Source organism: Nesoenas mayeri (genome assembly GCF_963082525.1).
Source record: "Nesoenas mayeri genome assembly, chromosome: 13".
NCBI lineage: Eukaryota > Metazoa > Chordata > Aves > Columbiformes > Columbidae > Nesoenas > Nesoenas mayeri.
The window spans coordinates 11,852,691-11,867,582 of record NC_137550.1 but is presented as its reverse complement, the minus strand read 5'-3'; the positions used below and the strand labels follow the sequence as shown (position 1 = coordinate 11,867,582).

Sequence of the window (14,892 nt, the reverse complement as noted above, 5' to 3'; positions counted from 1 at the left end):
AAGAAAAAAAAATTACTAAGGCTTATTAGTGTATCCTAAGATACATTTTTTATATTGCAAACCCACTACCTGAAGTTGAGTTTGACCTGACTGTAATCAAATTTTCAAGAAGTGAAATGTATAATTTATTAGCAGGAATATAAAGCTCATCTCCCATTTGGATTCCTCACAGGGCAATTTCAGTGCTTACTGTATTGTATCTTCCTACTTATTCTCTCTCTCAAAACCTTCTCCAATACTCCATTTCCTTTGTCATTTGTTCACTCCAAAAGGTCAGTGGCAATTTACACAACCACTTTTTGTACTGTCAGGTTACCGATCAGATCTGAATACCAAACTTTGCCTTTCCAGGATTTTTTTGCTATTAGAGTCCAGTTACACCAAGTTATCATATTCCTTTTAGAGTAAAAAGATCCCAAACCTGTAGCCAATTTACAATTTTCTTCATTCTATCATCTGCTTAAATATCAAATAAATGAGACGTGGGGAAGATTTTTTTCAAAAGCAAGCTTTTAGGTGCTTTCTGACAGATGCTCATACGTTCATGGGATCATGGCAAAAAATGCTGAAATCGAGCATGTACCTTGAATGGAGCTAGAAATTTCCCTCAAATGGTAAAACAGAGGTATCCCACGGGACACCAGTTGAGTTTCATTATGAAATAGGAAAAAAGTGTGTGTGAAAAGTAATTTTAAAATGAAAGTAACAAAGAAAATACACACAGTAGACCAGCATCGGAAGATCAAACGAGACATGGTATCTCAATTTTTCATATGTCAAAATTGGCTTTACGTATCAATTACTTAGTCTATTAGAAAATTGATTTCCCCAAAACAAACTGATAAGGTAAGTGGTACTTAAATCTGAAAAGGTTACTTTCGTATATGTAACTGTTATTAGATAGCTTTACCTTCTTTTCTGCTTCATATTCTGCCCATGCTGCCTTCCTTTCTTCTTCAGTGAGTTCCTCTTCCTCCTTATGGTCCAGGAGTGAATCATGTTCGTGATATCCAACTATATATTCTTTATTGATTTGAAGCAATTCTGCCAGAACTGTATCCTGTTCGAATGCAAAGACAATAACATCAGTGGTCCCTCAGTATCTCTATGCTATTTACTCTCTGTGCATGTCTAACTCTGACCCAGTTTCACAAAGAGCAGCTCAGAGCACTTCACAGCAAAACAAAATGAAAACAATAATTCAAAAGTACAATTTTCCTCAGAGGGAGGGTAATGGATTAACAATCTGCTCCAGAGATGACAGTCCAATCACTTAATGAACCACAGGAATGCACTCAGATTCCACAATAATAAATGTGGTTTAAGAACCTAAAAAGAATGGAATGTGCTCAATGGTTTTTCCTTTGCTTAGTCTGGACACGTGAGAGGACCTATCAATAATCCATAATACAAAAAGAGCACCTCTGCTGGATTTAAAACACTAAGTAGTACTTTGGTCCATCAACCGTCCATCAGCACTCAACAGAAAAGGCTCCTTTCTTAGGACTGTTAAGACACATGTTGAGATAAATAGCCCCCCACCCATCTGGACTAAGAAAGGTCAAACCACTGCTATGAATCGGATTTGATCAGCAGGTTGCAATTTAGACCTCTATATTCCACAATTCCCCTAATGCTTAATTTAAGGTTAACAGAAATATTTACAATGTGCTTTATAATGGCAAACTGTTGTGAAGCAGACATACTAACATTATACATACATATATCTGTCCTTTTATTTATATATACATACAAAAAAACCCCTCCAATAAAGCTCAGTATTCGGTCTAAGATTTCTAATACAAAAAACTATACAAGTGCTTCTTAAAATGCAGAGTTACCAGCATATTGAGTATCTCCCAGATAAAATAAAAACAAACAAGCTGCTAACCAAAATACTGAGTCGCTACTGCCCTTGTCTGGACTACAGACAACACATTATGACAGATCATTATCTCAATTAAAACATGATATAAAAACAGATAGAGAAAATGACTGTGAAGAGCTGCTATTTAAGGTAGGTATAATGGTTCTGCAGTCCTCATTCTCACTGAGTCAGTATTCCACAGTTTTTCAAAGATGCCTCTTTACGTTAAAATAAAGGTAATGCTGCAAAGGATGAAGAGAAATAGGTTCTATAAGACTACTGGAAGGCACTCATGCTGCACCGCAGGAGTCCTGTTTTGGAGATAATTATTGAACGTGTATATTTTAAGTGCTCTTGTAGCACTGATGAGCCTTCCAAATTAAGAAAGCTCCAATCTATCTCCGCTTTCAGTCTAAGACTCATCATACAAAACCACCTCACTGAACTTTCAGACCAGCAAGTACAGGGAATATACTGAATATACTTTTTGCGGCAGAATTACACAAACACCTACAGAGCCACTCCACATCACACCCTTGTTGTGCGGGCATTTGTACCAACAGCAATATCAACTGTCCTGACATTTTATCATCTTAATAGAACACTAATTGTAAAGAATGGCTTGTACCCATGAGCAAACAGGTTTTGGCAACAACACTGGGAACTGCATGTGGAAGTCCTGACCAGTGGTTTAAAACTCAATTAAATTACCAATTCTATAAGCCAGCCTTTGTTTCATCTTTCTGCCTTTTGCTCTCCCTAAATTTGAATCAATCCTGTGATGGCCAGCTCCTCAACAGTGTAATATCTGCATAACTAATGGGTCCAAAGAACAAATAATGGTATTTTTGGAGTGCTGGGAGAGAAGGCAGACAGAAAAAGGATGAAATAATAGGATATGATGAAAACATCCAGAGGAAGTGGGTGAAGAAGTCAAGAAGACACTACAAAAGTAAGCTAAGAGAGTTAAAGAGCTCTCAGCATACCATAGCTATACATCAGTGTGGGGAGGGCTCCTGGACATGCATATACATTAATTGCCACGGCAACACTATTATTGAAAACAATACTGGAATATAATCCACACTCACTTAGCCAACAGTCTTCAAAATGTGGTCTAAATTACATCCAACTGTGTGTTTGCCTTTCTTTGTCTACACTTTATTTTGCATTAACTTTAATGACGAAGCTTGAAAACTGGGATATGGAAGGTACTGCCATTTAGTTCATTACATTTTACAACGACGACGACAACAGAATTACCTTATAAACAAAAAAATCACCAGAATAAGTATTCCTTTCATTTGTTTGCCTTTTTGATAGAACGATTATCAATTGGTTGATAAGCTTTAAGATTAAATCCTGGAGACGAATGAAAAGAATTAAGAGATACTGAAAAAAGGTTCTGAGTTTTAAAAAAGGTTTGACTTTGAAAAATCCTGATGGAAATGAAATGCTATGGAAAGATAAGTGTATTAGAAAGGAAATCTTCCACGAAGGAATGTGAATTCTGTTGTTAAGTCATAAATAAGCTTTTCCTCAACCAACTGAACATTTAGTGCCAAGGTTAAAAATAAAAATAAACTGAAATAAGCAGAAAATCATTCTGATTCCAAAATTCACAAAATTGTTCCCTAGTACAGAAGTAAAGTAAAGCACGTGCCCTGGCTATGTCCTGAGCTAGTATAAAATAATGATATACTATATCCCACTGAATCTGAAGTATGATTTTAATCTGCTTTTCCAATCTGCATTACATGACCTCAACTGAGCCAAGTTTTCATTTCACATGAAAATGTGACTGTGACTCTAATCCACTGAACCTGAGGAATGCGGGGGCAATAGCACCTGTCCCAAGGGACATGCACTGTCCCCCCTTTGTCTTTGTGCAGCTTCTGTCTCGTATCTACTGCTCTGAAACACGGGTCACCCAGTCCTGCTATCAGTGTTTGTGGTGAAAACACTTTTTCCCATTAGCTGCATATTGCTCAAGTCCACCCCAGCACAGGATCCTTCGGGAGATGAGAGCTAAAAGTCTGTGAGAACCTACTTAAAAAAAATCCCAAACAATAGTCCAGCCATAAATCACATTGATTTAAAAAAAAATACTCCAGATGCACTGTTAAATTCAGAGCAAAGAAAATGTAACACTCAAAATATGACACATTAAAGAGAATTGTCTCACTTTACACCAGCTTTTCCTTTTGAATTGCTTCTCTATAGAAATAACAGCAAAACCTCTTTATGCCTTTAGTCTGTGTTAGATAATAAGTCACTACATTTGCATAAAACTATAGGCCTGTATACAGTAATTATTTCTATACTTAAATATAGCAAATTTGACTGATTACTCAGTCTTAAGATACCTGTCACACCTTTTTTGGACTAAATTTGGAAAGCAGTTTTTTCAATTCTGCAGGCATGGTGGATGAATGAAATTAAACAGCGGGAGTGAAGACTAATTTAATAATTAACACGAACAACGTTCATAATGAAAATATCCTGCTAAAACCAAGTATCTGCATTGTCCGAGCTGCAGAAGCTGCTGCAGCGGGGTAAGGGCCGAGGAATGGTGCTGTGAAGTTATGGTTCAAATGCAATCTGTATTTTCCCCTGAGAACCCTACGCCCTGGTCCTCGGCAACCAGAAGGGCAGAAAACTGCTGCTAAACCTGAAACCTTGAGAAGTTTCCAGGAAAACGACATAGTGCATATTTGCCGTGTGACTTTTTATAGAAAAGGGCAACATTCAGCATCTTCTCCCCACTTAACAACATTTTCCAAGAAAACTGGCCTTTGACTGCAAGTTGGATTATTGCAAAAACAAAGTTCTCAAGATAGATTTTAAAAAATCAAGTCGTATTTGTTTCTTCACTCATGTAACAGCTTTACTTCTGACTTGTAGAACAATATAGAAGGAATTATCGTAACCCATTAAAAGCAAAAGAATTAACCTCCCCCCTTTTATTTTCTTACATCAAAGAACTTGAAGGGTGTGTTAAACCTTGGGGTTGCAAGAAGAACCCAAGTGCTCAGCTCTGAACATACGGACACCTCAAGAACCCAACTGCTAGAGGTGTCACCAAAGTCACCAAGCTCTCTTTCTGGTTTAGCAGACATCCAGCAGAAGACCTATAATCCCGCCAGGTTCACCCACATCACGCTTAGATGGTTGGAAAAAAGACGGAAAACATCATTCCCATCTTTCACCTAATTCCTATTCAGAATTCCCTCTAAAAAGGAGGCTTGGAAAGGGTCGGTGCTTCAATCTGTATTTTCAAACAGCTTTGTTTGAGGAACCTGTTCTTTCAGAGCTCAGCTGTATCTCCACTTGACACTTTTAGTTGTCTCTTTACGTGGTTTTACTGTGCGTTTCACACCAATTCTAAGGATTACAGTGGTAATCCCTTACCTTACTGTCTGCACAACAGTAAAATCACACAGCGGTATCATTGTTCAACAGGCTATGCTTTGAAGCTGTAAAAGAGGCCTGAAGACAAAGAGAGACAATTATACCTGTAAAAGGCAGAACTAAAGCCTTCTTTTAGCCTAAATGCCCATTTTGCTTCACTGGTAATTATACAGGAACAGCTCAGTCTTTGTGGGCAAGGGGGAGACAGCTCAATGATGGAAGAGTCATACAGGTAAAGTTTGCTGGGCCTTTGTTTCCAGCTAAGAGCTGCAGAGATCAGGTTGGGTTTGCTGAATTTACCAGGAACAAAGCATCAGAAGATCAATGCAACATGATCTTAAAGCAAATGTTATTCACCAAGTGCTGTCTAGTTCATCCATGCTACAATAAAATCTTTTCCTAAGCAAATCAATAGTCTTGTTAATAAACTTTTTTTCAACAAGTGCTATGAGTGTGTTGTTAAATTAATATAATTTTTTAAAAGTTTCATAATTATAAAGCTGAATCATGCACCTCTACTAAAATTACACTGAAAGAAGGAATAATTAACTTTCTGAATGAATAACCCTGCACAATTTAGAGAATCGCATTCATTGCAGTATTTCCTATGGCTGATACTTCCTTGTGATGGTTCATGTAGGATTTTAGAGAACTGACTCGACCAAAAAAAAGACTGAATAGGAAATAAAACTTAAAAGTTAAACTTACGATATTATACAAAAGGCATGAGCCACAATTCAATTAAACAGTTCACAGGAATCAAGGAAGGAGTCACTACAGCTACTGGACTAAGTTCGGTTTTGTGTGCAAAGCAAGAACCGAATTGTGGATCAAATGAAAACAAAAGATCCCAATCAGCTGAGCTTCCCAGGGAAGACAAACGCAGTGAAAAATCATTACAAAACAAGCGGGATCATGACGACAGCTACTCATTTTTTATTAATGCTCCCAGAAACACTTTCATCCCCTCTAACACTTTGAAGATGTTTTCACCACAACTATACCAACAATGCATGAAAACACCAACCACCAGCAACCAGCCAAAAATAGGCATTTGGAGGTAGGTGCTTCCTACAACACGTCACACCTGCAGCTCTCAGCACCCAGCACCGTTCCTCCTCGCTACCAAGAGTAATTTAGGGGGACAAAGAATGGGAAAGAATATTTGGGGGTTAGTGGCAGCTTCCCACGTCCTGGGGGGCCACTGGCAATGCAAAGCCCTCCCTGCTTTCAACAAAGAAATACAAAAAATGCTAAGAGAAGATGAATCTGCCTCTGTAGCCTCTTCAACCAAATTTGCACAGAGTACATACCAAGATGCACATCTTTAAAAGGACAAAATTCCATTCAATATCATTTGCTAAAGCCATGAACAAAGAGAATTCCAGAATTTCTCTATTTACAGCCAGGGACTTGGTTAAAAGCTTATATTCAACTTACATTATACGAACCTTACATTGATGGTTGGAAGGGAATTAATATGGAATTTAGTATTTAAAATTGAATTAGAAAGTAAGTTTGGAGATTATAAACTTTCTCCTTTATTTCCTTAAAAATAAGCAGCAGCAGGAAATGGTGACACATTAGCTGTGAGCTTGTGCAAGCACAATGTATATGGCACAAAGTAACGAAGAACGTAAAAAAGATCAAATAAGTACTATTAATTACAATCTAAAGGAAGACATTTTAGGAGGTAAAAAAATGAATTTGCCAAAATGAAAATGTACAACATAGTAAAAAGGTAGAATAAAATTTTCAGTTATTTGCAATTTGCTGCTTACAGTGAGAAACAACGCAGTAAAAAGAGCTTAGATACAGTCATTAAAGTTTGTTTTCCAGGGTTTTAAAGTGCATGTAACAGTGACTAACAGTTATTGGGCGGACACGTCCCAAATCCCCTCGGCAGCTGCACCCACACTGTAGGTGGTCTGATAGACTGCTGCAGACAACATCTCAGAGAACTACTAACAATGCCAATGTGATGCGTGAACACAGTTTATTATATTATAGTGGTCTACCGATAGTCTAGAATGGAAAACATACCATTTTTCATTGGAAATGAATAGATTTACAAACTGGAAAACTTCCCTCGGACACCCAGACACTGTATAATGACCTAAACACGTGAGTAACTCAGAAATTTAACCAGTTAACCAACTTTGGTCCACACATTTACACGTTACTGTCCACTAGCTATTCACCTGGTAAGAAGCAAAGATAATTGCACAACAGCTTAATGATGAATTAGTCTTTAGCAGACCACATCCACAAAGAATATAAATTAGACAAAGTAAAAAAAAAATTAACTTAATCTTAAAAATAAACTGACTTGGTTAAAAAAAGAATAAAATAAGTGAAACAGTTATTCTTTCCCCTGAAGTTTACACCTGCCTGACTGTAAAAGTGATATTTTTTTATCATTCAGTTAGTAAATATTTCAGTTCCCTAAGTATCACATAGGATACTAAACCACTACTACGTAGAGCAGTGACAGTGAACCACTACTACATATCCCACGTCCATTACAAATAGATTTAGGGAGGCCTCAGTGAAAATGAATCATTGTGATCTTAAGAGTTAATTTAGCACCAAGTTAGATAAAGGTCTCACACCACTACTTCATATTATCTCAGAGTACAGAGAATCAGTTCTCACTAAGTTGTGTACATGTCTGCAAAAAGGTCACTGGTCTGCTAGTACTGGCTACTCACAGATTATAAAATCTTAGCTGGTCCAATTTTCCTCATTTAAACACTACACAAGTGCAACTTATCCCCCATCTCCATCAGATCTATTAAAGGTCCCTACAAGAAGAGATAAACAAGGAACTAAAAGACCAAAAAGGCCCAGCAAAGGAGAGCACAGACTCCTCAGAAGTGTTACCTAGGAAGATAAAGATAGACCTTGACATACAGTATCACCTCACAGATTCGTTATCACAAATTAAAGTATCACCAGCATCCACTCAGATGTTCAGTTGAATCTTGGCTTCCACGTTTTCCTACAGTAAAACGTCTACTCTTTCAAATTGTGTGAAAAAGCTTTTTGTATGTTCTGGTTTAAAATTTTTGGGTTTTAACTGAAGATCTTTTCCACATACTGCCAATTACATTGAAGGGAAACTCATTATCTCACTCACTGTACCATCCATCATATTGATTACATATTTCATTGTGTCACCTCCTATTCACCTCCATTCAAAGTAAAAACCACCACTCTAAAGTGAAAACACAGCACCATTCTCCTTCCAAAATCAAATACCCCATGTCCTTAAACAGATGTACTAGTGATGCGCATCAACTTACTTTTGGCAACATCGGTGTATCTCTCTTCTTTTTCTTTTCTGAATTAGGGTCATCCAGCAAATCTGGCTCAAAAGTGTACAGCTCTGTCAGTTCATTCATTGTAAAATGACGTTCAACTTGCTGTTGGTCGACAACCCGGAAGGACAACGACTGCTTTGTTACCTGACGATCATAGATCTTATCTTCCATCGTTCCCTAAAAAACAAAGAAAATCACTTTCATGCAACTGCTGGACCTTCTTGTCATATAGGAAAAAATAACAGATATAAAATAGCTAGAATAACAACATAACGGTGCTCTGGTTTCCTCGTTTCTTTGACTCTGTATCTACAGTTACCTGAAAAAAACACTTTGTTTGCTGAGGAAAAAAAGAAAACAAAACCTCCTGGAAGCAAATACAAAATAATATTAATTGAGGATGTGGCAGACGTCATCTAGCTGTTGACTAGAAAGAAATGTATATTTTGAGTAGTGTTTTGAAGATGTAAGTTTTTGCTTCCATTCCCCAAAGTAGGCTTATGACCAAGAAACGGCAATTTCCACAGCATGTACCTTATTTTGATGCTTTGAGCAGCCTGTAAAAAGCAAAACAGATACCATATCACTGGGGTGGAAGGAGAGGGGAAGGGAAGCAGTCAAGCCTAATTCATCACAGCTGTGTATGAAACAAATTAGATCCTTGATGAAAAAAGGAAAATTACTTAAAAAAAGACTGAGAAGTCCGAGAACAGCACAGCCTGTTCTGAACATCGTCATTTCAAAAGGATATCAATGGTTCACAAGTGTATACAGAAAACTACAAAAATAGACTGAAGCCTGAAGAAAAAACCCATGTCAGACAGTAACGTGTTACAGAAAGCAATCTGTTTAAGTTGGCAAGTAAAATACTTGATCAAGAGTTAAGTAGTTACTGGGAAAAGGTCTTTGGTATACTCTGTAACACCTGAAGAACTAGAAAATGAAGCAAGATACTTCCTAACAGAAATAATGGCATTATACATAAAAAAAGCAGAGAGCCGCCACCATAAGAATTATTATACATCAGAATTATTACACATGTGAGATGGAAGTTTTCAAATCACCACTGGACGACAATCTTTCCTTCAAGAGCTTCTTCAGTGGCCAAATAATGGTGGGAGACACCTGGATCAGTGCAGACCACTACAGACCTCAACACAAGGCAAAAGAGTTACAGGCCGAATAGCCAGAGTTTACAAATTTGATTGCAGGACCAGAATATCATAAAAATATCAGATGGAAACCTACCTGAGCCAAGAACCTGTACACAAACACAGCTTTGTTTTGCCCAAAGCGGTAAACCCTGAAAATGCTCTGGATGTCATATGATGGGTTCCAAGAAGCATCAAAGATGATGACCCTGTTAGCAGCCACGAGATTAATTCCGAGGGAACCTGCTTTAGTGGATATAATAAACAGGCGGCCTCTGGAACAGACAAAAGTTACAAAATGTTAATATTTTGGAAAACTACTATTGTTCCCATGTTGCTGTGTTACTATGGAGCTGTTCAGACACTGAAATAACTCAAAAACTTAATTAAAATACCACATTAAGCACAAGACAGACGCAGAATTTACAAGGACAACACTTTTAGCAAAACATACACTCCTAGAAATACAGGTCAGGGCCTCTTGTACATCAACTGTCAACAAAAACTGGTGGGCAAGAAAAACTTTTTGCTTTTGCATTTTCCAACTCTAATGAAATTAGTTATATCCAGTTAAACTGTAATTTTAAACAGGCATATCTCATGCTAATGAAACTGTTTCCTGGCTAGAAAAAACCTCCAGAATAACTCTAGAATGACAGAGTTTCTTTGATGTATCTGCTTTTTTGAATACTATCTCAGGTTCAGCTTAAAATGAGCTCTTGACAGATACTTGACAGAATAAACTATTTCAGAGTAGTAACATTGAATTAGTTTATTTTGTTTCATTTAACTTTTAAAAATAAATTTTCTGTACGTTATAAATGACTGCAACATAACTGCATATTTAATTTTTAAACAAATCTTGTAAGGCAAAGCGCCTTAACTTCCTTAAACCTGTACAAGTTTGTATCTAACCCCCTGAACAAATTAGACCTGAGAGTCCCAACTCAATGTGCTGCTGAATGGCCAAGCCACTGCTGTCTCCTGGCCAGACCCCACGGGGCTCTGACCTTCCTACATCTTTATATCCTTCTAAATAATGTTAATAAAAAGCCTGTCTCTGATCCAAATTGCTTACAATCTAAAGAAGCACAAAACCAGCAAGGAAACACTGAACAGGTATTGATCAGGAACACAGAAGCCTCTTGATGGTGGTGCATATTTTTTGTGCAAGTTCTGCACCTGACAACATTGTGATGATTATTTGTGAAGTCTTAAGAAGTCATTAAGCTAATATACGTAACACAGAAATAGGGAACAAAAGAAAGAGAAGGGGGAAAACAGAGCATGTGTATCAGCAGAGATCTCACCTCACATTAGTTTCATCATTAAATTCTTCAGCCCATTTCTTTCTCGACTGAGCTGTAGTTGAACCATCTAAGCGATAATAATCAATGTTTCTGAACCACTTTCCTTCACCTATAAATGTAACAGTCAAATTAGGAAAATGCTCATTGCATAAGTAACCAGACTGATAATACTGGATATACGCAACTCTCTAAATAGTAAAAGAACAAATAGGGAACATAAAATATACTATTCTCTGACATTTTAAAATAATGGAAGAAGACTATAGGTTATTCAAAACTGAGAACATTTTTGGAGGATATAGGTGCTTGCCTTCCATTCTTTCTGCTGGTGATGAACATTTAATCTGCTTTGGCTATATTAAGCACAGATGCTACAGAATGCAATCAGCCCACAAGGGCAGACCAGAGAGCACCCTGCAGAGGTGACCAACAATCCTGCCAACTCCAGGAATGGCACAGAGCACACATTGCTTCTAAAGAAAGCTATTATTTCCAATCCATTCCCTTCCAACTGAATACAGCCTTGTAAAAGAATCGGTAACTTTGCAATTGTTCAAGGTGACACTCACCTTTATAAATAGGAGGCTTATCTTTGTCAGTTTTCTCCCTGTTGGCCAACTCCAGAAAATCTTCTATCAAATCCAGAGATATTAGGGACTGGCTAAACACTAGGCTGAAAACAGAAACAGGGAAACACAGAATTCACCTCTGAGGTTATTTTTATTATTGTATTGCTTTATTTTTCCTCCCTCCTCACTCTGATACTACCTTGGGAAACAAGCGGCCTTTCCAGACACAGAGAAAGACCCTGGTAGAATTTGTGTGTGTATGGGAAAACTGATAAAAATGAAGGTAGTATGCAACACTTGCTTCAGAAAACTGAGCTACAGCATTATGAAGACTGACTAAAGAACACTATCCTGCTAACATATTTAAGACGTCGTCAAAAATATTTCTAGAACCGACTTACACTTTGTCTCCAATCTCCTCTGCCATTCGAAGAATCTCAAAGAGAAGCACCATTTTCCCAGAATGTTCCAACACTTCAGCATCTGCATCGGTGACAAAATCTTTGTACCAATCCGGTGCTGGGCTACCAGGATTGGAAGATGATGTAGCTTTGCCTAGAAAAATCAAAGTAAAAAAATGTAGAAGATAAAAGCATGGTTTCCATTTAAATGCTTTGAAACACCTGAACTACAGAATTGTTTCTTCATTATTAGGCTTAGCTCATATGAAAAGAGTTTAATATGGCACAGAAAAAATAGTGTTTGCATTATTAACAATTACCAGATTAGCAGTTATCAATAGCACAGGTCATCAATAAGGGTCAGATAACCCCTTTCGTGTTGCAGGATATTTGGCCAAATATCCTACCACCTCCATCTCTTCCCTAAGGATATTTACCAACAGCTTTGAAAACTCATCCACAAATATTACAGCCATTGAAAAGCAGCTTTCCATAAAGCAAATTATTTTGCATCTCAAACAAACATCTCAAATTGCTGGAAAAAGAGAAAGAGTCATCTTTTGGGCTACCTAGTCCATCTATGAGGATGAACTCGCTGGAAGAATGTTTCCGAGTGTTACAATAATGCAGGTGTTTAAGATGAAATCTGTAAAACATTTCCTCTTCTGTTAGGCTCAGATTTAGGATCTTTTTTCCAAAAGCTAATTTAGAAGACAACACAAGCATATAGGAAAAAAAAAAAACCACAAAACCAAACCAAAACTTACCTCCACCTTTTATATTAATTCCCAATAGAGGAAAAAACCCAAATTCCGCTATCATATTCTACCTTTTGCAAAGTTCCTTAAGGAAGTTTTTATCTGCTCATCTGCTAACATACTGCTACACTAAAACCTGTAAAATACATACATGGGTACAATCCTATGTTTAACATGTTACTGTCTTATAAATTGATTCTGTTATTCTGTTAATTTGACTTAAGCTCTTAAAAATACAGTTAATTTTGTTAATTTGACTTAACCCCTTAAAAATATAGAAGTATCAGAAAGAAATACAAAATTCAGTTTCTCATTGTAAAAATACACCAAAATAACTATCCTCCTGCAAAACAAGTCTGCTGGGGTCTGAAACACCCACTCAGAAGTGTCAGATGCAAGAACTACACCAGAAGAGGTGCACTGCTGGACCTCATCCTCACTAACAAGGAGGGTCTGGTTGAAGCAGTAAGGGTTGAGGGCTGCCTTGGTTGCAGTGACCATGAGATGGTGGAGTTCAGGATCTCATGTGGCAGGAGTAGGATAGCAAGCAGAATTGCAACTCTGGATTTCAGCAGGGCAATCTCTGGCCTTTTCAGGCAATTTCTGGGGAAAATGCCATGGGCAAGGCTGCTTGAAGGTCAAGGGGCCCAAGATAGTTGGTCAGTGTTCAGAGACTGTTTCTACCGGGCACAACATCAGAGCATCCTGACATGTAGGAAGTCAAGGAAGGGAGCCACGAGACCTGCGTGGTTAAACAGGGAGCTGCTGGGTATGCTCAAGTGGAAGAGGAGAGTTTACAGATCATGGAAAGAGGGGCTGGCCACTTGGGGAGAATATAAGACTGTTGTGAGAGGGCTGGCGAGAAGGGTCAAGGACAACAGGAAGAGCTTTTTCCAACACGTGGCAGAGAAAACTAACACCAGAGGCAATGCATGCCCACTGATGAACGAGGTGGGTGCCCTGGTGACAGAAGATACAGAGAAAGCAGAGTTACTGAATGCCGCATTTGTCTCTGTCTGCTCTGCCGGAGGTTGTCCTGAGGAGCCCCGTACCGCTGAGGCGCCAGAGGAAGGCAGGACAATGGAGGAGTTGCCTGGGTTGATGAGGACTGGGTTAGGGAGCAGTTAGGCAATCTGGACATCCATAAATCCATGGGTCCGGATGGGATGCACCCGCGGGTACTGAGGGAGCTGGCTGAGCTCATTGCTGGACCGCTCTCCATCATCTTTGCCAAGTCTTGGGAAATGAGAGAGGTGCCTGAGAACTGGAAGAAAGCAAATGTCACTCCAGTCTTGAAAAAGGGCAAGAAGGTGGACCCAGGTAACTCTAGACCGGTCAGCCTCGCCTCCATCCCTGGGAAACTGGTGGAATGACTTATCCTTGGTGCCATCTCACGGCTTATCAGTTATAAGAGGGTCATTAGGGCCAGTCAACACGGCTTCACCAAGGGGAAGTCATGCTTGACCAATCTCACTGACTTTTATGAGGACATAACAAGATGGATGGATGATGGCAGAGCGGTGGATGTGGTCTACCTTGACTTGAGTAAGGCATTTGACACAGTCTCCCACAGCCATCCAGAGACCTGGACAGGCTGGAGAGTTGGGCAGGGAAAAACTGAATGAAATATAACAAGGGCAAGTGTGGAGTCTTGTATCTGGGTAGGAACAACCCCAGGTTCCAGTATAAGTTGGAGAATGACCTATTAGAGAGCAGCATAGGGGAAAGGGACCTGGGGGTGCTGGTGGACAGCAGAATGACCATGAGCCAGCACTGTGCCCTTGTGGCCAGGAAGGCCAATGGTACCTGGGGTGGATTAGAAGGGGGGTGGTCAGTAGGTCAGAGAGGTTCTCCTGCCCCTCTGCTCTGCCCTGGGGAGACCTGGTGAGCATCTCCCTTACGAGGAAAGGCTGAGGGAGCTGGGGCTCTTCAGGTTGGAGGAGACTGAGGGGTGACCTCATTAATGTTTAGAGATAGATAAAGGGTGAGTGTCAGGAGGATGGAGCCAGGCTCTTCTCAGTGACAACCAATGATAGGACAAGGGGCAACAGGTGCAAAGTGGAACACAGGAGGTTCCACTTAAATTTGAGAAGAAACTTCTT

The 14,892-nt window shown here is 38.9% G+C and overlaps 1 protein-coding gene across 7 annotated transcripts in view; it reads right to left on the bottom strand.

Moving 5' to 3' along the window:
- The window catches only part of ATRX (ATRX chromatin remodeler), an 86,506-nt gene that overhangs the window by 5,734 nt on the left and 65,880 nt on the right, over positions 1–14,892 (bottom strand). For 6 of the 7 annotated variants that reach the window (XM_080352389.1, XM_080352390.1, XM_080352391.1 and 3 more), the window contains 6 exons: positions 12,033–12,186; positions 11,632–11,735; positions 11,063–11,171; positions 9,850–10,027; positions 8,584–8,778; positions 911–1,060 (listed from right to left, as the gene is read on the bottom strand). In XM_080352389.1, the coding sequence (XP_080208515.1) occupies positions 911–1,060; positions 8,584–8,778; positions 9,850–10,027; positions 11,063–11,171; positions 11,632–11,735; positions 12,033–12,186 (890 nt within the window). Of the gene's footprint in view, positions 1–910; positions 1,061–8,583; positions 8,779–9,849; positions 10,028–11,062; positions 11,172–11,631; positions 11,736–12,032; positions 12,187–13,813; positions 14,055–14,892 lie in introns of those variants that run through there. The other variant, XM_080352395.1, reaches the window with a different exon arrangement.